Genomic DNA, 23,428 nt, shown 5'->3' with positions numbered 1-23,428 from the left:
GTGTCCAGTGCCCTGTAGAGGCCAACAGTGAGGGCTGTGGGAGTCAGGAGGGACGTCCATTCTCACACACACTCCCACCGCCTTGCTATCTGGTCCACTGTGTGGCATCCTCCCCTTGCACATCTGGTACCAGAACATTCCCTGCACCCAAGACTGTTTCTACAGAGTTTTGCAGCCTTGCTGCAGGACTCTGCTCTCCTCCCACCTCCTGAGCACCCCAGTCCCCCTCCCGTGAACTCCTATAGAAGGGGCTATCTGTCCCACTCACGTGGGAGCAGCCCCCTCATCTTACAGATGAAAGAACTGAGGGCAAAGAAGCAGCACCACTTCACTGAAGTCCTGAGGGAGGGGGCAGGGGCTGGGCCTTGAGTGCAGGCCTCTGGATTCCCAGACAGGCCCTCACCTGCCCCAGCTGCCCCTCCCTGTTGGCTCTGCCTCGCAGATGTGTTTCCCCTTCTCTGGGCCTCAGGTTCCCCATGTGTCCATCAAGGGGCTGGAGGAGCTTCCTGACCTTGGGGGGCCCTGTGGCTCTGGGATCCTGTGACTTTAGGCACCACCTGTGTCCTCGGCCCTGGACAGAACTGAAAGAGGCAGTGCCTTACCCCTTGCTCCTGACAGATCTGCGTCAGTCTCTCCAGCTGCTCATCTTGGATGACCTTGGCCTTCTCGTACTGCTGGATGACCATCTCCATCTCCACCTTCACAGGCAGGACGTAAGCTGGAAGACAGAGACAGACCTGTGAAGAACTTGGCAGTGGCAGGGCTAGGGCTGGGGAGGGGCTGGTCCCAGCATTCAGCCAGCAGCAGGTTCAGGCAGTTCCCAGAGGCTCTGGGGTCAGGGGGCACTGAGGATATCCAGGTACACAACAGCATCCAGAAAGTATAAGAGGGCCAGAACCCCAACACATGGAGGCGAGATATCTGTTAGCCTCCTTTTCCATAGAGATAGACTCTTAATTTTCACTGTGTACACACCTGCCAGAGATAAGGACTATATTTTCCAGTCTCCTTCAGAGCTATGGGCAGCCATGAAACCACATTCTGGACAAGATGCAAGTGGAGCTCTCATGCAGCAGCTTCCAGAAGCTTTTCTTAAAAGGCAGTTGGGGAAGTGGAAATATTGAAACCCTCATACATTGCTGGTGGGAATGTAAAATGGGGCAATCTCTCTGGAAAACAGTTTGGCAGTTCCTTAAATGGTTAAACAAAGAGTGACCACATGACCCAGCAATTCCATTCCTAGGTACCTAAGAGAAATGAAGAGACATGTCCATGCAAAAACCTGTACATGAGTGTTCACAGCAGTCAAAAGTGGAAAGAACCTGGGGCTGGCCCCGTGGCCGAGTGGTTAAGCTCGCGCACTCCGCTGCAGGCGGCCCAGTGTTTCGTTGGTTCGAATCCTGGGCGCGGACATGGCACTGCTCATCAAACCACGCTGAGGCAGCGTCCCACATGCCACAACTAGAAGGACCCACAATGAAGAATATACAACTATGTACCGGGGGGCTTTGGGGAGAAAAAGGAAAAAAAAATAAAATCTTTAAAAAAAAAAAAAAAAAAAGTGGAAAGAACCTAAATGTCCATCAACTGATGAATGGATAAATAAAATGTGGCATATCCACAAATGGAATGCTATTCAACAATAAAAAGGAATAAAGGAATAAAATAAAAAGAAAAAAGGATACATGCTAGAACATGGATCAACCTTGAAAGCATTACGCTAAGAGAAAAAAGCCAGACACAACAAATCACATATCATATGATTCCATTTATATGAAATGTCCAGAAGAGGAAAATCTACAGAGACAGGAAGTAAATTAATGGTTGCCTAGGGCTGAGGAGGGAATGGAGAGTGACTGCTAATGGGTATGCGGTTTCTTTTTGGAGTGATGAAAAACCTCTAAACTTAGATTTTGGTGATGTTTGCACAACCCAATGAATATTCTACAAACTATTGAATTGTGCACTTTAAATGGGTGAGTTTTATGGTGTGTGAATTATATCTCAATGAAGATGTTTAAAAAGAAAAGGCAGCTGGGACTTTCTTTTTGCCTCCTTATCTTTTTCCTCCCTTCCTTCGTCCTACTGGCTGAAATGAGGATGTGATGGCTGGCACTGAAGCAGCCATCTTGAACCATGGAGAAGCTTTGGAAAGTAGGCAATGTGCAGCAGAGCAACAAAATAGGAGGAGCCTGGGATTGTGACTGCAGAAAGCACTATATCAACCCTGGCCTGCCTACCTACAGACTTTCATGTGAGAGAAATAAACTCCTGTTTTGTCTAAGTCACTGTTATTCTGGGTCTCTGTTACTCACAGATGATCCTACTTATAAGTGACACATACACTGAGACCCAGAGGAGAAAGCCTGGACTCTGGGTTGGAGGGTCCCATGATCTCCCAGCCAGTGGCAGCCCCAGAGACCTCTCCCTTGGGCAGTTCTCCGGGTTCTTGGAAGTTACGATATCAACTCCTGACCTGACCTTGGCCTCTGCCCTTCACACTCTTCTTACACCTCTCAGAACTCAGCCCTCTGGATTCTTCAGAAACCTTAATCATATGCCTCTCTTGCCACTGTATTCTAGAACTCTCCATATCTCTACTCTCCAAGTCCCCTTTCCACCCACAGCCTCCCAACCTCCAGATGTTCTCTGGCTATTGCAGGGATCATGAAGAGAAGAGAAATTAGGATTTTTCTGTTTGTTTCCAAATTTGAGTGCGGCCCACATGTCCATAAGACCTGTCTCCAGGCCTCAGAGGCTGCCCTAAGCAGCTGTGCCTCCTTGGATCTCTGTTGAAGCCAGTTCACACCCAGGGCAAGAGTAGCAAATTAACACCCATCTGTTCACGCAGCACATCCTCTCATGAGATTCCCAGGGGCATGGCAATGCCTGACGTGTCAGGAAAAAGGGGGAACAGCTGGGAAGAGCGCTCACAATAGGAGCTGTCAAGATGCATCAGTGTGAGAGTGTCCAGCTGTCCACAGCTGGCAGAGAAGAGCCAGAAGGCAGTGTTCCTGCCCTGAAGGGAGCAGATATTCTCATGGACAAGAACAGGGTCCTGAGCAGATGGGGAAGGATGGACTAGCTAAGAGAGCACTGGTGAGTGTCAAGGGTCCTGGGCTCCACTTCTGGCTCAGAGCCAGCTTTGCTATGTGACCTTCATTCCTCTTGGCCTCAGTTTCCCCATCTGTCAAATGAGAGGAATGGACTAGATGACCTCCCAAAGACTTCCCAGCTTTGGCCTTCCAAGGTTGGACTTGATCACATTCCAGTTTGAAGATTCTGAGTTGGGGGCTCCTTGACGAGATGTTAAACCCCACCGTGTTCACAGAGTGGGATTTGGGGGTGGGTGCCCAGCCCAGGGGATGAGAGACCCTAGAGGCCGTCCTTCCTGCCTTGTACCCACTGGGCGCATACTGTTGGGGTATTCTCATAGCCACAATTTCTGTCATTTGCAACCAAAATTCAGGGCTGGAGTGACCCTAGAGTCTATATGCTAGATGGTATATACTGTATAGTATACACTATATACTTATATATAAGACTATACAGTCTGTAGTCTTAATAGTCTATTCCAGTAGTTTTAAACTGCTCCAGAGGCCCACAAGGTCCTTAGAGACACCTTGGGGGAGAAGGGGGAGGGCAAGAAGGAGGGCTCTGGGCCCCCTCCACTCCAAGTCAACCAAAAAAGCCCCATTTTCAATCTGTTTTTAACACTGGTATCTGTATAAAATTTTGTAGAAGAAAGGGCTTTGCTGCTATTAAAAAAAAAAAAAAAAGCTTGGGAATCATCATCTGTATAACCTCCTTGTCATGCCTTGCCCCTCTATGTGGCCGTCTGGCCTCTGGGTGCCCACACTCCAGCAGAAGCCCACCTCCTGGAGAGGCAGACCAGGCCACATGCAGGTGGCTCTGTGCCTAATCCAGCTGAGGTGAGGTGGGCCTCCTTGTCAGGTCCTCAGGGGTCCAAGGACCACCCTCTGGAGCCCAATGAGTCAGTTCCTCCCTCTTTGCCAAGATGACTTCAATGCCCTCACCATGCCCTTGACCTCTAGGCCACTCCACCCCAGTTCCCCACACTGCTCTTCGGGGATGACGTTTCTAGTCTCCTCTCCACCCAGGCCTCCTTCCTCTGGGGGATGCACTCTGGTCTGTTACCACCTTCTGGAAATACATGAGCTATCCAGATCAGGGCACAGCTCTCTAGATGAAGTGGCTCAGCAGGGAGAGTGGCTTCTGCCTCTGATGGCAACAAAGGCCATGATAAAGCAGAGCAGATCAGACGCTTTCTGGGAATGGAGACCCAGATGGGAGCGCGTCGCACTAAAGCTGGAGCACAAGCCAAAAACCAGCCCAGGTCAGCAGCTCCCACAAAAACATTCTCTGGTTGTTTGTAGGTCAATAGGCTTGGGGGGCACCCAGCTTGTCCTTGGTGGACACAGAGGTGAGATGGACCTTGCAGGGAGCAACACCTTAACCAGTAATCTGGACGAAGCCAGGGGTGAGTCTGCAAACACTGGGAAGCCAGCAGCAGGTGTGCATCAAAACACCCAGGATGTGAAAAGCTGGTCTTCTGACAACATGCAGGCCCTGCTATAAGCTCTCAGGTGAAGGGCTGGTGATCCAGGCATATAATAAATAGTTATATGAGGGACCTCTAAACTCAAGAGTTTGCAAGTGATGTCTGGGCAGCATGTGAGTGGTTCCTGAATATATGACATCAAATGAGCAGCGATGGGCTTGGTTCTCTCTGTGCTAGTAGTCTCCAGCCTCCAAGCCCTGAGGCTGGCTGGCCTATCCCTTGCATCATATGGTTTCTCTCCACTCTCAGTTGATGGCCCCAGTTTCTGGAGCAGCCACCTGCCACCCTGCCAGCCCTGCTGACCCCTTTCAGACCACTCACCATCAATCACCCTCTTTACTCGCCAGATTCGGAGCATGATGATGAGGCTGATGGCGTCCCAGGGGCTCCTGGGCCCATTGGCCACGGTGGACGCCACCATCGGGGCCAAGGACAGGATGATCACAGCCCCATCGAATACCTGTGAGAGGAGGCAGACTTCAGTGCTCTGGGCCACCTTCTTCAATGTCCAGGAACCAGGTCAGGCAAAGCAGCTGGTGCTGGACAACTTCTCCAGGAGGACTGTCCCCATATCAGAATGTGACCCCCATCACTGGCTGCCCCTCCTGACCCTCCTCAGTCTTTAGGGGTCTCCCCGCTCCTAAATGTGCTCCTGAACACTCTCTTTCCTCCAAGTGACCTCAGCCCATCTCCAGCTTTTGTTCAGATGGCCTTTGGGTGTTCCAAGCGTCTGTTTCCAGTATCTTGTCCTTTTTGGGATGGGGCCTGAATCCTGTGTCCTAGGGTTCCTGCTCCAGCCTCACTGAATCCCTCACTGGCATCTGGGGCTGAAGGCAGGCCCTTTCCCCTTGGGTAGCCCCAAGCCCACATCTCATCTCCATCTGGTGCCGGTGCTAAGTCCCTAACCGCACAGGGAGGCAGGGCTAAGAGAGGAGGGGGCCCAGCCTAGGTGATTCACCCCTGGGCCCTGACCTTCCATCTGTCTGTTCCAGCCTGACCTTGGTCTGAGACTTCTATGGGCCAGGCCTCTATGTCTGCTCCTGGCATTAGGCCAAAAAAGGCTAACAAGTGGATGTGGGGGTAAGGAAGGAGTGGGCAGCAGACGCTGACCACCTTGCCTTGTCCCATGTGCACAAAACTCCCAGCAACAGCCAGGCCTCCCCGACACCTCATCGCCACCACTTTTACAGGAGGCAGAGCAGTGGGTTTGCTCAGCAGAAACCCAGGCTGAGAAGCACTTTTACAATTTCCTTCTCAGCTCTCCGACCATGGGGCCATTTTAGGGTAGATTTATTTGTTTTAAAACACATCTCAAAAGCTTTCCAAAATGATTCAAGAATAACTTTTTAAATTTTGCAGAACTTGAAGGAGATTTCTTTAGATCGTCCCTTCACTGGAAACTTTCTCAGTTGGCCCCTCCCCACCCACCCAACAGGCACAGCTGAAGAGACTTCTGCGTCCAGTATGGGAAGGAGACAGCCTTTTTTGATGGTTGCCACCCTGGAATGGATGGGACAGCGACATTTTCCAGCTTCCAAGATGGCTGGCTTGGGCTTTGGGGGTGGACGTTGATCTTTACCTCTATTTTGTTTTCGATGTAATCCCAGATGCCAAGCACCACAATCCTTAGAACAGTCTGAGGAGAGGAAGTGAGAGAAGAGGTTATGGTTATTGCTCTCCAGCCCCTGCCCTCTCCCTCACCAAGAGAATATTCCAGAGCTCAGAATCCAGGGCTCTGCTTCCATGTTCAATAATGGGAAAATGACTTCACCACGCCCTGAGTGTTTCTCAGCCCACGTGCCCTCTCCACTCCCATTTTGAGTGCCCTAGCTCGTGTCTGAGTCATCATCTGTGCCAGCCCCTCACTTAACACCCTTCAGTGCTCCCAGTACATACAGAATATATTCCAAATCCCTTGGAATGATACTCAAGACCCTGCTTTCCTCTTCAGTCATCTCCTGTACTCCTGTCACGCCACAAACCACTTGCAAATCTACAAACATCCAAGCTTTCTCCTATTGCCTTGTCTTTGCGTGTGGCAGACTGCCTGTTGACTCCTCTCCCCCCAGTCTCTCTTGTCTACTTCTTGTATGATACTTGGAGCTTCAGCATGACCACTCTGCTAAAGACCACATTTCCCAGCCTTCCTTGCATCCAGGAGTGGCCATGTGATAAAGTTCTGGTCAATGGTTTGTGAGCAGAAACTGTGTATGCAACTTCCTGGTTACACCCTTCAGGGGATTAGGCTCTTCTTCTTTCCCTCTTCCCAAAGAGTAGAATGTGGGTGCGTAGGTATAGTGATGAGGAATCTGAAACTGGGGAGGGCTGGGCAACAAGATGGACACCAGGCCCAAGCTACCACCCCAGTCTTAACTGCTTACCCCACCTATCCTTCCATGAGAGAGAAATGAACCCTGCCTTGTTTAAGCCCCTGTTTTTGGTTTTCTTGTGACAGCAGCTTGGCCTGTGTGCTAACCAGCAGGGCCCTTGCCCTTTTCTCTACCTGGCAAAGGCCTTCCTGTCCTGCCAGCCTCAGCTCACATGTCACCTCCATGAAGCTCTTCCACGCTCCCCAGGTTCAGTGCTTCTTCCTTTGGTGTTCCTCTAGTCCTTGGAACATCACCTTCCCACAGCACTTCATTGTACCTTGTGGTGATGACCTGCCTGATGCCCCAATTAAGGCTCAAGAGACACTGTCTAATTTCTCTCCTTTACCCCTAATCCCTGGCATAGAGTAGACACTAGTGATTACACACTGTGAACGCATGAATGACTAAAACCCTCTGTATGAACCCCTTAAAACCCTCAGTAATCACTCCAATGCTGCTCCCTTCAGGAATGGTTTCCTCACCAAGTGTACAGTCATGCGTCACTTAATTCTGGGGATACCTTCTGAGAAATGACTGATTAGGTGATTTCGTTGTTATGTGAACATCATAGAATGTACTTACACAAACCTAGATGGTATAGCCTACTAGAAACCTAGGCTATACAGTACTAGTCTCATGAGACCACTGTCATATATGCGGTCCACCACTGACCAAAGCGTCCTAATGGGTGCATGACTGTACATCTTTCTCCAAAGAGGATACCTAAAAGCTGGTCTCGTATTATCCTGGCATATTTGTCTGTAGGTCCTTCCTTGAACCAAGATGACTAATTCACAGTAATTCACACCAGATGGTGTCCCTTCTCCCACATGCCTGTAGTTCAGGCTAGCCATCTGAACTTAGTGAAACTGCAGAAAGTCCATGGATCTCCACTCACACTTGTTATGTTACAAGAAGACTTGGCTGATAAAATTCACCTCTTCCTTTTATAAAAGAGTACCCTGATTTCCTTGAGAGGCTGAGAAGGTGGAATGCTGACGGCAGCCACTTACGTCACCATCTCTGAGAACAGAGACAGACATGCTCTGGGCTGGGAGACTGATGCTTAACTGCAAGATAGCACTGAAGAGGTGGAGAGACATCTGGGTTGGGGTCCAAGATATCTTAAGGTCACAGCTCAGTAATGGGCTGGGTGTGTGGCCTTGAGCAAGTCAGATCTCCTCTCTAGGCCTCAGTTTCCTCTTCTGCTTGAGAGATGGGTTAGATGATATGAATCTTCCAATTCTCTATGAGACTAACAGCTGCCATCTAGTACATAAAAGACTGGGCCAGTCCTCCTCACTTGTGATTCTCGCTGTACAGAGAGGGAAGCTAAAGCTCAGAGAGGTTAAGGAAGCTGCCCAAGGTCGCTCAGACATTAGGTGGTGAAGATGACATGTGGACCCAGAGGTTTTTGACTCTGCATAAGAGTACTCAAGCTGTGTAAGAACACACATAGTGTCCTGGTTTCTTTTGTTGCTGTTCACTCCCTCTAATTGTGCTGAACTTGAAACTTGGTGTTTGTCTCCTCTGAAATGTTACACTAGCGACCTCCACCCCAAAATCCCAGTTCTGGGGCTCCCAGAGCAGAAATCCCAGGCTAGGACAGAGGGGAACAGGACCTGGTCCAAATAAGATCTCTCCTGCTGCTGCTTCTCCTCCTCCTTCTATTAAAAGTGTGGTAAAATACACATAACATGAAATTTACCATTTTAACCATTTTAAAAAGTGTACTGTGGCATTAAGTATGTTCATATTGTCATGCAACCATCACCATCATCCGTCTCCAGAACTTTTTCATCATCCTAAACTGAGGCTCTACACCCATTAAACACTAACGCTCCATTCCCCCTCCTGCCAGCCCCTGGACACCACGCTTCTGCTTTCTGTCTCTAGGAGTTTGACTACTCTAGGAACCTCATATAAAAGGAATCATCCTGCTTCTTTATAAACAAGGCGGCGCTTAGCTGACAAGGAGTACAGGGTGGGGGGATGAGGAAGGAAGCTGGCCAGGCAGGAGACTCAGCTAGAAACCCCTGAGAGGGGAGGGACAGGCAACAGACAGCACACACAGAGCCTCTGTGGTCTACGAAGGGATGGAGGTTTAACGGGTTTATGGGCCAAAGCTGTGCCATGGAAGCAAGTGGAGCAGCAGGAGCACTGGCCACCTGCCTCTCCTCTTTGCTGGCCATCCACATGGGACCCATCCTCCGAGGCTTGTCTCACACCCCCCTCCTCTGGGGAGCCTTTACCTCCCATCCCAGCTCAGCCCAGCCCATGGAAACAGAAGAGCCAAAAGCAGCTATGGAGAGGGCTCGGGAAACACCTCCTGGTCCAGCCGCCTGCTGTAGATGGGAAATGGTGGCCTGGAAATGTCAGGGTGAGAACTCAGCTCTGAAACACCCCACCTGGTGACTTTTCCTCTGCAGCGTCCTTTGCTGAGATCCCCTGTCTATGGAGGCAGGGACCTGGCCACACTGCCCTGCCACCTCATGGTACCCAGCACAGGTCTTACACCTCTGAAAACACAGGCTGACCAAGCCACTGAGGGCTTGTGTTTCTCAACATGCAGGCAAGAACCCCTTGCTTCAGCAACATCTAGGGGTTTTGTTTAAAATGCAAATTCCTGGGCTCTCATGGAGATGCAGGACATCAGAATCTCTGGCTGCAGGGCCCAGGAATATGCCTTTTTAACAAACTCCCCTGGGGTACCCAACAGAACAGTAGGGATGTGTAAGATGACAACGCCCTGGGGGAAAATAGGGAGGTCACAAGCCCACATACGGCAAGGAGAAAGAGCATTAGATCAGGAGTCAAAAGTCAGATCCCCTTTCTGGCTCTGACTATCCCTTACTAACCATGTGACATTGGCTGAATCCCTCAGCCGACCTGGAAGAAAATGGAACTAGTGCCCCTCACGCTGCCCACCCCATCGGGCTGCTACAAAGCTCCCCTGGGAAAGAGCTTTGATAATAGAAGTGCAGGAGGGCAACAACGACGGGTATTTTATCACCCACCCCACCCCCAGGGCCCTTGGCGTTGCAATCCTGCCCCCAAGAGTTCAAAGCACTTTGAGGGAGGATCTGAGGGAACTGGACTCCGTAGTTCTAGCTACCTCTTTCCTACCTGGGATATGAGTTTTCAGCCTCCTTCATTCCAACCTTGCCTTCTGGAGAAGAGGATGCTCTGATATGAGAGAGAGGCCAGAGTTGTGGCAAAACATTGAGGATGGCACCATTTATTGAATATTTACTATAAGCCTAGCTCTTATGCCATTTTACAGATGCAGAAACTGAGGCTCAGAGAGAGGCAGGTTAATCTTCTGGTCCCCAGGTCCCTCTTCTTTCCCACCCCAGGTGCTCTCATCTTTTCCCTCAGCCAGCCCTGCTCTCAGGAAGGACTCCCTTCATCTCTCCAGGGAAGGGGTAAAGGCTTCAGGCAAGAGGGGAGGGTGGGAAATCCTGACCGTTGCATCTGCTCCAGGCCCTGCCTCAGTCAGGTGGCAGCAAGGACCTTCTGCCCATCCCACTGCCTGAGCCCCTCCTCTTAGGGTCATCAGCCTCTTTCCCTGGGATGCAGCCTGATGAGGCTCGTAGGGTTTGGCAACCTTGAGGGATGCAGGCAGAAGCAGCTGCTAGTCTAGAAGATGCCTTTGTGCAAATTTTTAAAAGGCACCCCCTCTTCAGGCAGAAAGTGGCCCCCGTGCTGACCACTTGGTGAGTAGAGTTGGAGCTGGCACCCTTGCTCCCTGCCCAAAGCTGGGCCCACCAGCTCGGGAGAAGGGAGCAGCACACCTCTAGCCCTGAGCCCATGCCCCCAAAATGCTGCAGCCCATTGGCATGGGGAGTGGGGTGGTGCAAGGCTCATGGGAGCAGGCTGGCCTAAAGAAAATCCACAGTGGGTACCAGGGGCTGGGGGCTGATCCCTGGCACTTCCTTAAGAAGCAGATTTGCTCTTCTGCAAGTTTTCACTGCCAACATGGCTGCTAGGCACCCCCGCCTCCCCCCCCGCCAAAGCAGCAGGAGGAAGACAGGGAGTCCAGGATATAGCTACAAGGAAAAAGTAAGAAACGTGAGAACCTTTTGCAGGGGCTGAAAGCAGTCTTGAACTGGTGTGTAAAAGAAAGGTTGGCAGGGCGACAAGAGCTGGTTGAAGGGTGACTGCAAGGCACCCCCTAAGGTTAGGCATTGATAAAACAGGAGCAAAGTGACCAGCCTCCCCATCACTCCTCCAGGCTCACACCCTCCAAATCTGTGGGGATGGAGCACTGTGACTCAGGGGGACTGCTTCCTCCCTGGCAGCCTCTTCCCTAGGGATCTAATGGTGAATCCCCCGGCCAGACACAGTAGCCAATACCTCCAGGGACCTGGGCTCACAGACAGATTGGCTGCACTGTCTCTCCCTGGTACCGGGTTCATTTTGGCAGGAGGTTCCCAGCTACCTTAAAAGAATGGGTTCAAGGCCTGCAGGGTGGAGCATGCTCACTGTGCACACAGTCCCATGCTAGGCCTTGAGGAGGAGCCTGAAATACACAAGATGCACAGGGCTTTCTTCCAGAACCGCCTCTCAGCATGTGAACATTCTCAACTTCTTCCATTCTAAAAGATCCCTCACTGACCCTATATCTCCCTTAAGCCACTACCTTCTCTCTCTCTTCTCCCAGGCAAAGGTTTTGAAGAGAAGTCTCCACTTAACCCACTACAATCTGACATGGGCCCCACCACTCCAGTCAAACTGCTCACACCTTGGTTACCCATGACCCCCTCCTTGCCAAATCTGATGGATAACATCCTGTGATTTATCTAACTTAGGTCAGCAGGATGTGGTGTACTGACCACTTCCTTGCTCTTAAATGGCTCCTTTAAGGCGACAGCATGGGGTGGAGGGTGGCAGGACCGAACCTTCTAAAATCCAGTCTGATCCATTGATGCTGCTCTAGGACCTTACTCATTTCTTCCTCTTGCAATGTTTCCAAAGCGTTTTCATAATCCCATCAGGCCTGTCCTGGGAGGTGGTGGGGCAGCCATTGTTCACATTACAGATGGGACAAGTGAGGTCAGAAGTGACATGATGTGCAAGGGCTTTCACAGCTAGCAGTGAGGCAGGTCTGAAACCCTGATTTCCCTCCAGCTTTCTGAAATCTGGAGAGGGGAACAGAGAGTAAAATCTCTCCCCTAAGCGCGAGCAGTGGCTCTACCTTAGGTGGAGTCAAGAAGGCAGCCCCTAGGACAGGTCCAATTCCCTCACTTTAAAGGTCGGGAAGCTGAGGCACAGAGATGGGCAGTGACTTGCTCAAAGCCACAGAGCAACTCAGTGGCCAAACTGGCTCCCTTTTGTCAAGTTCTCATCAGACACTGAGGGGATGCAAATGCATCCTCATCTCTTGGAGCATAAAGCACGGCACCCATCCTCTTGCCTTTCGTCTGATGACTGAGCTTCACCAGGGGCCCCGTGGGAGGAGGCAGCAAGCAGGAGAAGGACCTCCTCATGGATCCAGAATCTGGGGTGGCTGCTGATGTGGAAAGATAAGGTTCTGGCCTAGTTTGGTTTGACTATGGCCTTCATTTGGCACATGGCCCAGGTAACCCAGCAGGCCAGGTTCCGTTGAGACCCAGTGCAGCCTATGGCAACTCTGAGAGGCTGTGCTGGGGAGAAGGAGGTGACCCTCATAGCTGATGTTAAGAGAAGCCTTGATCAACTCAGGAGTGGATAAACAAAAATGTGGTCTATCCATACACTGGAATGTTATCCAGAAATAAAAGGAAGGAAGCACTGATCCATGCTACAACGTGGATGAACTTGAAAACACCCTGGTGGATGAAAGAGCCAGACACAAAAGGTCATGAATCCTATGATTCCATTTATATGAAATATCCAGAATAGTTAAGTTCACAGAAACAGAAAGCAGATTAGTGGTTGGCAGGGGCTGGCGTAGAAGAGGAATGGGGAGTGACTGCTTAATGGGAACAGGGACTCTTCTGGGGGTGATGAAACTACTTTGGAACTAGAAAGAGGTGATGGTTACACAACTTTATGTATGTACTAAATGCCTTGAATGGTATACTTTAAAAGGGTTATGTTATGTAAATTTCACCTCAATAAAATAATAATAAAAAAAATAACAATAGGAGGAAAAGGAGGAAGCAGCAGTAGCTGCTGCCACTGCCTTGACACTCTTATCTAGAAGGCCAGCCATGGGTCAGCTTTCTCCTCTTCTAGGAAAAGAGCTGGGCCTCTCTGCATCCCCCTGACTCCACCCCAATTAGGGGACGGGGCCAACACTCCATGGCCTGCACTAGGGCCCTGCTACATGGTGGCCCAGCCTGGCCAGGCCCCAAGTCCTTGCGCAGTCTCAGGAAAAGAAGCAGCTGGGCTCCCTGGTTCCAAGTGGCTAGCTGGGCCTGGTCTCAGCCAAGGGTGGGGCTGTGCTTTGGAAACACCATTTGCACAGTTCTCCATCTGGATTCCCAAGGCTCTGCCCGTTCTTGGTACTGCAGGGCCATGTGGAAGCATGGTGACCCTGCCTGACCTACAACCACAGGGCCCAGGAAGCCTCGCAGGCACCTGCTTTCACCTCAGGCACCTGCAGGGACCCCACACAGCCTGCCTGACTGAGGGGTGCCCACTCTTACCACTTTGAGAAGCATGTGTCTCACTGCTGAAATAGCTCAGCAGTTTGAACAGATGTCCTTGAAATGAACCCAAACCAGCCTCACACTTCCTTCTTTGGGCCCAGCTCTGTCCTCCGGGCCCCACACAGAACAGAACAACAGTTCTTAGAGCTCTGAGATGGACAAAGGATGGCATGGAGCAACCGCACGTCCACCAGAGGACTGCGTCTGGTCCTGCCTGTCATTCCTACAGGCCCTGGGCATGTTTCCGCTCCTCTCCAGGCCTCAGTTTCCCAGCTCATAAAATATCCCACCCACATTCGAGGGCTGTCCTAAAGTTCAGTTGGGACAAAGGTAGAATGTTGCTGAGGACAAGTCAAAAGGCTCCACCACATCAGGAGTCCTTTGGGTCGAACCTTCTTGGAATTTGCCTGTGAAATAACACCCACTTGTTAAGTCCAAGCAGGCGTGTAGTGGCCCCACCCTCTGATATTTCCCAGAGAAAGGAGGGGCCAGCCCTCAAGGAGTGATGTTTGTTTCTTCCTAGCTGAGGAGGGCACACCAGTTGTGCTGGGTCTGTGGTCAGAGACATTGCAGAGTTGGACTCTTTCTTTCTCAGTTCCTGGCCTGGGCCCTGGTCCTTCCCCCAGATCCTTGGTCTCCTCCCAGCCTTCTGGCACCAGGGTAATGCAGTGGCGAGAGACCAGATGAGGAGCCAGAGCCCTGGGCCAAGTTTTGGCCAGAACTGGCCCTGTAAGCCCAGGCTGCTCTCCTCTTCTGTGTAGTTTTAAAAGGACACTACCGGCATTTTCAGGGGGGCAAATACACAGCCTTGATCCACCACTGAGGGACATTTATCTCCCCTGGCCCTTCCCACTTGAGGTGGCTCAGCTGCTATGAGGAGCACAAATGCTCTCACACATTTCCAGACCCTCTGGAGGAGTTGGTGAAGGGGGATCTCTGTGAGACGGTCTCTCTGAGACCGTTCTAGCCCTGAGGTCCTGACTCTCAGTTCTCTTGGGCACTCCATGAGACACAGAAACCCAGGCTCACTGGCTGGGCTGCCTCGTCGTGAGATCACTGTGTACCAGCCCCTCTGTTCACACTGGGCAGGGTGCACTGGGGGAGACAGGTCCCTCCTGTTACTCCCCCTATTACACCTCTGTTACGCCCCCTGCTACCCCTCTGTTACTCTTCCGTTACCCTCTCGGTTACTCCTATTATTCTCCTGTTACTCCTATGTTACTCTTCTGTTATCCCTCGGTTATTCCCCCATTACAAGTCCACGCCACCCTTATCGTCTTCCACAAGGTAAGGTCAGGGGTGCAGTCATTCTCCCCCAGGCCCCCTGCTCCCCCAACTGAGCCTGTGGGAAGCCCCAGCCCCTTCCCTGGCTGGGGGTGTGTGTGAGAGCAGGTGGGGGTCTCAGGCTGAGATTCCTCTGCACAGGGGCTTGTCTGTTTCAGGTGGCTTGTCTCTGGCAGTGACAGGAAGGGAATGCCAAATTAACGCTGGGTAATAAATTCTGCAAAGCCAATAAAAGCAAAGCAGAGGGATAGATGGAAGAACCACAGCAACTGATTAAACATTTTTGTTGGCAGTCCCAGACACATGGCACATTTTCCAAGGTTTGCATCAAGGAGACATCTGGCCACAGCCCAGGCGTTCGTGGAAGGGAATCACGGTGAGAAGTGATGAGGGGTCTGGGGAGGGCAGGACCCTCCAAGGGGCAGTAGGCTGAGGAACAGGCACTGTTTTGGGGGCTGAGGCACCTCCAGGGCAATGGTCCTTTGGTTGGGACACTTCCCGGGAGAGGCATGTTGGGATCTACCCACAGTCTGAGCTTCAGGCCCAGGCTTGCAGGCCAACTCTGTGGTCTGCAGGAGCCAAGGCCTGGGAAGAGAATGTTCTGTGCTTGGAATGCCTGCTGCCCAGCCCCACCACACCCCACACCCCTACTCAGGATTCTGGAATCAAGGCCTGAGGCCCAGCCCTCGCCTGTTGAGAAAGGGAGCTAGATCAATTGACTGAGTATCATTAGATGGGGCCAGAGCTGGCCCACAGGAGGACCCTGGGACTCTTGACTCCTTGGGCATCCTGATCACGTCACAAAATATTCTCTACCTCTGTCCCCTTGCCCATGTAGTTTCTCTCCCCAACATCCTTCCTCCCTTCAAGGCCCTGCTGTGCTCTAGGGCCCTGATTCCTCTATGCTTCCAGGGTAGCAGCACACGTGTTGACACGAGCTGTGTGTGTACGTGTGTGCATATGTGTGCTCTGTGCCTTATTTGTTTCTGCCTTTCTTCCCATGCTCACTGACCATGCTGAAAGTCCCACTAGGGATCTGCATGGGCTAATGTGGACCTGTGATGGTGAGTGGGAGCACATGGGTGGAGAGGAACAGTGATCAGCTGACTCGGGCCAGATGTCTGCTCTGTTAGGAAGAAGTGGATTTCCACATAAAACTCTCTACTCCTTCTATGATTCACTACAGCCCGCAAGATAAACTCCAGTCTTCCCAGCTTCCCCAGGAGACCCTGCCTGCAGCAGCCCCAAGTCAATGCCCCTGAAATATAGGCCAGGTTATCACTGTGACAGCCTGGGAACTGCTCAGAAGTGTTACTCACCCCTGTGAAAAGGCAGAGGGATGTGCTGGGATCCTGGTTTCTCTCCCATTTCAGTCCCACAATGGGCTATCAGCTCCCACTAAAATTCAGTGCTTAGGAGCTTCCAGGAGCTTTCTCCCTCTTACTGCACACACAGAGACATGGACCAAGACTTTATCAGCCAACTCCAGCAGGAGTGAGGGGCGTCCATGCTCCCTGATCCCATCCCCTTTGCTCACATTGAGGGGGCATGGCTCTCAGCCTAGTCAGACCCTGTACCTGCCACAGCACCTGGTAAGTCCACTGCCCAGCCTGTGACTCTGTCCTCTCTGCCCTCTGCATGTCTTAGCCCAAAGGGGCAGGCCACTTGTGTGCCCAAGACCATGGCTACAGCATCCTACCCACTCTCCCCACCTCCAGGCCCCCTGGGCATCAGCCCAGCCTTCTGCCTGTTCCTTACTGGCCACACGAACCACTTGGTTTCCCTCAACTATGTCCTGCTCAGTCTCACCTCCACAAATGTCCTCACCCAACCCTCACCTGGACACATGCTCATCCTCTGGGATTCCACTTGGAGGTCACCTGCTGGGGCCAAGCCTTCCTGGTGGAGTTGCCAGCTGCTCCTCCATGCACCATCTCTTAGCACAGAACTCAGTTCCCTGTATTGCGTCTCTCTCCTTGCAGCCTCCGGGGCTGGCAGAGGGCCTCACACTAGTCAGTGTTTAGAGAATTAAGCTTGGTCTCTCCAGAACAAGAGTTGCCTTAAAGAGAAGGTCATAGGGCCCAAGTCTTCACCTACCTCTGAGAAGAACACAGAGAGGATGACCAGACTGATCCAGTGAATTACACCAGCAAACTGGAATGCACTGGAAACTGCAATGAACACAGTGATAGGGGCCAATTTTAGGAGTAAGGAATTAGGTGCATCAGTAGAGGGGCTTCACAGCATGGAGGCAGACCCCTGGGATCCCGGGGCCTGCTCATGTGAACATTTAGATCTGGATGAAATCGGGCCAGAGAACACCAAGGGAAGCTTTAAGTGTCTGCAGTGGAGATGGTGGGAGGTTGGCAGACCAGTGATGTTGCTGTTCTCTCCACTGAGGGGCTGCCTCCGTCTCCCCCACAGGCCACCTCTCTGAATTCCAGCTCAGTCCCATCAGCCTCAGTGGGCTTTGTGCTGTAGCCATCCTCCTGGAAAGGACCCTCTGGGGGCGCTGAGGAAGACATTTGCAGCTTTCAGATCTGGGTAGTAGCTTCAGTCAGGTCTAGATGAGCTTTCAGAAATCTCTACTACAATGCACCCCCAAAGCACCGTGCATGGTTCATGGGACTCAAGGCAAGTGTACTTTGACTTTTTTTTCTGAAAACTCTGAGTGGCAGAGATGGTGGTATTGGTCAAGGTGTTTGGGGAGAAAGCTGGAACAAGAACTGGAAGAGGGAGCCAGGCATGGGGTGGGGGATGTCAGCCTCCCGAAGTAGCACAGCAGGTGGCTGGAGTCTGCTACACTTCCAAGTTGCTCTGCTGGCCTCCAGACTCCGGAGTGTGAGTGGGGAGAGCCCTCAGCCACTGAAAGCTCCTACCCCACCTTCCACCAGTCAATCCTTGGAGTTAAGTTGCCATCTCCGGAAGGCCCTTTCAACATACAGGAGCCACAACCAGCCTCCGAGCCCTAGCAGGGCATAGTTTATCAGGCACAAGGCCAAAAGCAGGGTGCTGGGGCCCAGGACAAGGGTCAGGTAGGCTGTAATAGGGAGTGAGTGGAAATGGATGCTCCCAGAGGGCAGGCCTGAAAGAGATACTGGTGGGACATCCTGGGGCAGGGTGGCAGGGCCAAAACAGGGTGCAGGCACACCACTGAGAACACCCTTGTGCTGCTTCCCTACTGGACTCCAGCCAGGCCTGCTTAACATCCAGCTCAGCATGCCCTGTGGGCCAAAGGAAAATGCCCAGAGCCATCAGTGGGGTGGGCTGGCTGGAAAGAGAGGAACCCACAGCCTCCCCTAAAGCTCTGAGATCAGTAACCCAGGGGAGTGGGCAGAAACCATGTCCTGGAACATGTCCAGGGGAGAAGTCTGCAGTACCACATTCCAGGTGGGAGACTTTGCGGTCCCCTGACATGGGCCAATATGATGCTTAGAAGGTGAGCCCTGGAGATGCTGTGCACTCTTTCTGTCCTGGGGCCACATGAATACTAGTGGGAACTGAGAGGCTGAGGCCTGTGTGACACCACAAAGACCTCCAGATGATTCTGAAAACATAAAATCTCTCCCCATTATTTCTCAAATGAATTCCTGTGCCTTTTTTTACGGTTTGCTTTAGAAGAGCAATAAATCTCTGATTGTGCATTTTATGGAATTTAAGATGCCTTTTATGAGCTGCTATTGGATCTCCCACCAAAATCAATCTCCTTGATACTTAATTTTAAGCAGAATTCCAGTGTCGGCTGGATTCTTAGTTCTACTCAATGCCTTGTCACAACCTGAGCAGCCAAGGGCCCAGAGTATAATCCATGACAGGGAAAGAAAGACTCCGTTATGGTCAGACCTCATAAAAAGCAGACACATGGATGAGTGGGAGAGAAAGTAGACAACATGGTTTAATTGAAGACAGGTTGAGGATAAAACCAGGGCTGATCACTTTATGCTGGAAGATGCTTTGATTGGAACCAAGGGGCCATCAACTGCACAAAACCCAATGAGGCTTATCAGACAAAACCAAGTCTATGCTCCCTGTCATCCTCTCTAGAGAGTAGGGAAAGTGGATAGAAGGAGCTTTGAGGGACTCTGAGTACAGAGGCCCCAGTAAAGAAATTGGGGGCATTTGAGAAAACAAGTCCAAGACAACTGAATGGGTTTGGGAATAGCTGGATCTATAGTCCTAAATTTTGCCAATGGCAGGAACAGAACTCCCTCAGGGGGCCAACAATTTCATCTCTTTTTTATTTGTACTTGAATGATCCACCTTCTGAATCGGGGAACTATGAGGAACCAGGAGCTCTACCAGACACCACTCACTCATCCAAAGCCAAGAGTCAAGACCCTTGGCACCCCTGCTGGTGCAAGAAACAGAGGTCTTCAAGGATGGGGGCAGGAAGCAGGCCCTCCACTCTGACAGCCACATTGCCATGGGACATCCAGAAGGAAAGAAGAGGTAGCAGATGAGCCATTGGCTGCCATGTGCATCAGGTTCCCAGACACAAGAAACAAGGATGAACACCAAGAGGATCTAAAGTGGGGGAGAATTGGCCATGCCATTAAATGGCCTGGTGGCTTGAAGTCCCAGCTCCAATACCTCTTACCTAGGAACAGTGTAACTGCTCCACAACTTAATTCCGTGGTCTATAAAATGGGATGGTATCATCCTTGCCCATTTCACAGGGTTGCTGCTAAGCCCAAATGTATGGAAAAGTGCTTTCAAAACTTTCACATTATATATAAATAACACTGCCAACTTACAGCTGGATGAAAATACAAGGAATCACATTGTCATTGCAGTTGCTGCCATTATTAGTTACTACAAGATGATATGCCTCCACACATGGGAACTCTCCAATCTGGAAAATTCCAAATGGGAACAATAAAAAAAAGTGCATACAGGGGTCCCCAACGGTTTTGATCTCATCAGTTTCCAATCATGGAATGCTGGAGAGGGGGACTGAAGAGGCCACATTGGGTAGAGAGGGGCAAACTGATGATGGGGGTGACAGGGAGAAAAAGCTGCCAGATTTCCTCCCCAGCGGTAATCCCCATGAGCCAAGGGGTCAGGGGTGTAGCAGTGGTGTTGGGTTGGGAGCAGGTCACACTGCTGGTTGGGGACCCCTGATGGATGCACACTGAATATTGACATCATAGGTATTTGTATATGTATCTCTCTTGCTACTCACACTGGAGAAGCTTTATATCTATTAGAAGTTCCAGAGTCAGGAGAATCACCACCAATATTACACAGGCTACCAGGAAACTGTTGAGACTTGCACTGAGCAAAAATACCTGCCACACGGCTGCTCTCTTCCCACAGCACGGCTTCAGCCAAGTAGACCTGCGGGGACAAAAGTTGGGGAGGAGGCACTGAGAGGGGTGAGACCCCAGCCATAGCCCTGCTCTCAAACCCACCTGCATCACTCCTCCTGGGCTCCACGTTTCCTGAAGAATCACAACCTTATTCAAGAGGCCACTGAGTAGACTTATGAAGAGCAAAAACATCTCATTAAGAGATGGAGCTCAGTTTAAAGGCTGATCTAGGCAACTCGCAGCATCTCTCTGTGCTTCAGTCTCCTCATCTTTAAAATAGGTATGAAACCCACATCTCATAGGCTAGCAAAGACTGCAGGTCACAAAGGTTAGGTGAGAGTCTGGCTATGTGGAAAGTGCTGCATGAAAAAGAGCTGTTATTATTATGCTTTTGCGTGGTCTCAGAACCCAGCACAGGCTCTGGCATCCAGGCATCTGATCCTCAGTTCGCCTCTAATAAATGCTCAAAGAATTTATAAATGCATTTTCAGTTTTTTCAGCTATACAAGGGAAGATCGGAACTAGATCCCTGTTTCTCAAAGTAGGTGGTATGGAATGCTGGTTCCACAGAATGTTAATGGTTGTTACTTGAGAAAAGGTTCCCATGGTTGGGTAAGTTTTGGAAAATTTGGGTCAAACTTATATAGATGCTTTTCTCTGAGGGATATTTCAGTGCCTTTAATATGCTATTATGCATCATCATGCTCCAAAAGAGATTACAATATCAGTTTTTCCAAAACTCGCTGGACCATGGTATCCTTTTATCACATAGCATCTGGTGGGACTACTGTTCCATGGACCATCTTTTGGGAAACCCTTCACTAAATGATCTTGAATGTTCATAGGTAAAGATGAGGCAACTGGGGACAGAATCTTTTCCAAGTGGGTTTGGAAGTAGAGAGGAGGTGCAGAATCTCAGAGCTAGGTGGTTCTCTTAGGACATTTGACCCACTCCTTCAGAAACACAAGATCCCAGGAAAAAGGGGTGCCTCTAAGGGGGCATAGGGATGCTGAAATCAAACATCACTGCCTTGGTAGTTTAGTTACAAGCTGAAACTGCTTACCTGCCTTGATGAGGAAGAATTAGAAGCCCAGAGACAGTACTAGTTGGGGAGTCCTCACTTCTTGCTCAGACTTTGGCCTCCCAGGACCATGTCAAAACCACTCTGGGCCTCAGCCTCCCCATTTATAAAACTCCTTAACCTCTAGGGTTATTGGAAGTTAAATGAGAAAATGTATCTGACTTATAAAGCACCATGTAGCTGAAATGGATTGATGATGATGATGGTGATAAATTATTAGATGGCCCAGTTGGCCGCCACCCCCCATCCTTCCCATCTAGAGGGAGCAATCTGCTGAAACCCACGGCTAGGGGGCCAGTGCCCACCCCCGAAGATCCCAAGGGTGTTGCTGGGAGGGCCAGCTCTGCTTCAAGGTGCTCCCTTCTCCAAGAAGGAATAATGTGAATGTTTCAAGGAGGAGCTTTCTTCCTCATGATCCATCTAGAGAAAGCATGAAGGAAGGTGGGACAAAGCTCATGGCTCTTCAAGAAGACTGGCAGGAAATTTAGCTTATTCAAGTCTTTCTGGATATTTTCTAAAACCTATGGGAATGATAGGCACTGTCCTTGGCTCTGGGGAATGCACAGACTGGGGGTTCAGTCCCAGTCTCGGGAAGCTGGTCCTAGAAAGATGGGTCAGAGATTTCCACAGGTGATGGAGGGAGAGAAGGAGGGCACATTGGATGGGGGATGTGTGATTTAAGTGAGCCCCACAGGGTGCCAGGGTGTGGTGTAGGGACAAATAGACCAGCCAGGTCAGAAGAGAAGGTTCTCATTAAGGAAGAAGCAGAAGACAGGGGGACACAGGTGAGTGGAGTCTCAACTATGAAGGTCACTGATGATACCTTCATCATCCATTGTAGAGGGGTCTCGAAGGCCACTGCAGAAGCACTTCTCTCCCCTTTCTCACAGGCTCAAGTGGGCCAACCCAAAAGCGAGAGGCTACAGGGTAAGCCCCAAACTTGACACCACATGGAGCTCAGTGGGGCTGCCAGATAAAATATGGGACATCCAGTTAAATCTCAGATAAACAGTGAACAATTTCCTAGTATAAGTATATCCCAAACATTGCATAGGACATACTTATACTAAAAAATTATCCATTGTTTATCTGAAATTCAAACTTAACTTGGGGTCTTATATCCTTATTTGCTAAACTTGACAACCCTAAACTCAGAGCAGATGGGTCTCCAGGAGGCTTGGTGAGGATGGTTGTGATTTGGTCTGAGGAATGCATAAGAACCCTGGGATACAGGCAAGAAGTTAGTGTCAGTGATGAAAGGCCACAAGAGGGCCACCAGTGGGAGGGGCTGGGTGTGTTTGTCCAGGAGGGGCAGGAAAGAAGGGTGAGGGCAGTGAAGATTCCACCTCAAGCTCAGAGGGACAGAGGCCCAGAGAAGCCCAGAGGCTGCTGCCCCCAGGGAACTATCAGCTGAGCATTGCTTTTGTATATGAAAGACCCTTTGAATTTTAACATATATTTGGACATCACTACTGGGCTGACTTATCCTCCTGATCCGTCCAAATGTCTCACCTCCTCCCCCTCTTTCTTTCCCCACAACGTGACATTCCTGCCCCCCTTTCTGCTGGCCCTATTTTAATCTCTCACGCCTCTCACACCCAGCCTTCAGCTGCCTCAGCACTTCCTCTGGAAGTTTCACACTTCCCTTGTGCCCCCTGTTAACTCCTCCCGGCAAGCACCGTCATTGCCAGGTCTCAAAGGAGACTCAGCTCCAATTCTACTTCCTCTCTAAAACCCATCCAATTGTCTGCGGTACCTAAAACTGATGCCATTTCCCTGTCATTGAAATTTGAGCCAAGCACCTTCTGCAGTTATAAACAAAAACGGGCAGCTGGCAGGCCGTTTGCCTGGAATGGTGTCAGGTCAGAGCAGCCAGCAGGAAGACACACCTGCACGGTCAACGGGAGGAGCAGGGGTATGCGTTCACCTCCATGCCTGGCACAGCCCTGGAGCGTGGGGTGCACCCTTCAGAGACTGCTCCTTCTACCCCAAGAGGAAGGTCCCGAAGGGAGAAGGGGATGAAACAAACCATTTGTTTCTTCAAGTGGCAGGCTCTCTATGAACAGGAGACTCCAATCTTGACCTGCTTCCATGGCAGGGAAAAGTCATTTTCTATCGGTGCTTAAAATGACAAAATGTTGATTTTTACTTTCCTGTTTGGTTAGAA

General features: G+C 50.7%; 1 protein-coding gene across 11 annotated transcripts in view; it reads right to left on the bottom strand.

Annotated features, from left to right (window-relative positions):
• TMEM266 (transmembrane protein 266) overlaps positions 1-23,428 on the bottom strand; it is a 134,933-nt gene that overhangs the window by 34,400 nt on the left and 77,105 nt on the right. For 9 of the 11 annotated variants that reach the window (XM_070573996.1, XM_070574029.1, XM_070573989.1 and 6 more), the window contains 5 exons: positions 20,053-20,207; positions 16,968-17,041; positions 6,162-6,218; positions 4,904-5,042; positions 603-718 (listed from right to left, as the gene is read on the bottom strand). In XM_070573996.1, the coding sequence (XP_070430097.1) occupies positions 603-718; positions 4,904-5,042; positions 6,162-6,218; positions 16,968-17,041; positions 20,053-20,207 (541 nt within the window). The remainder of the gene's footprint in view (positions 1-602; positions 719-4,903; positions 5,043-6,161; positions 6,219-16,967; positions 17,042-20,052; positions 20,208-23,428) is intronic. The other 2 variants (XM_070574040.1, XM_070574047.1) reach the window with 1 other exon arrangement.

Source organism: Equus przewalskii, chromosome 1, assembly GCF_037783145.1.
Source record: "Equus przewalskii isolate Varuska chromosome 1, EquPr2, whole genome shotgun sequence".
NCBI classification, from domain to species: domain Eukaryota; kingdom Metazoa; phylum Chordata; class Mammalia; order Perissodactyla; family Equidae; genus Equus; species Equus przewalskii.
The sequence above is the reverse complement of the archived record's forward strand: the minus strand, read 5'-3'. Positions and strand labels throughout refer to the sequence as shown.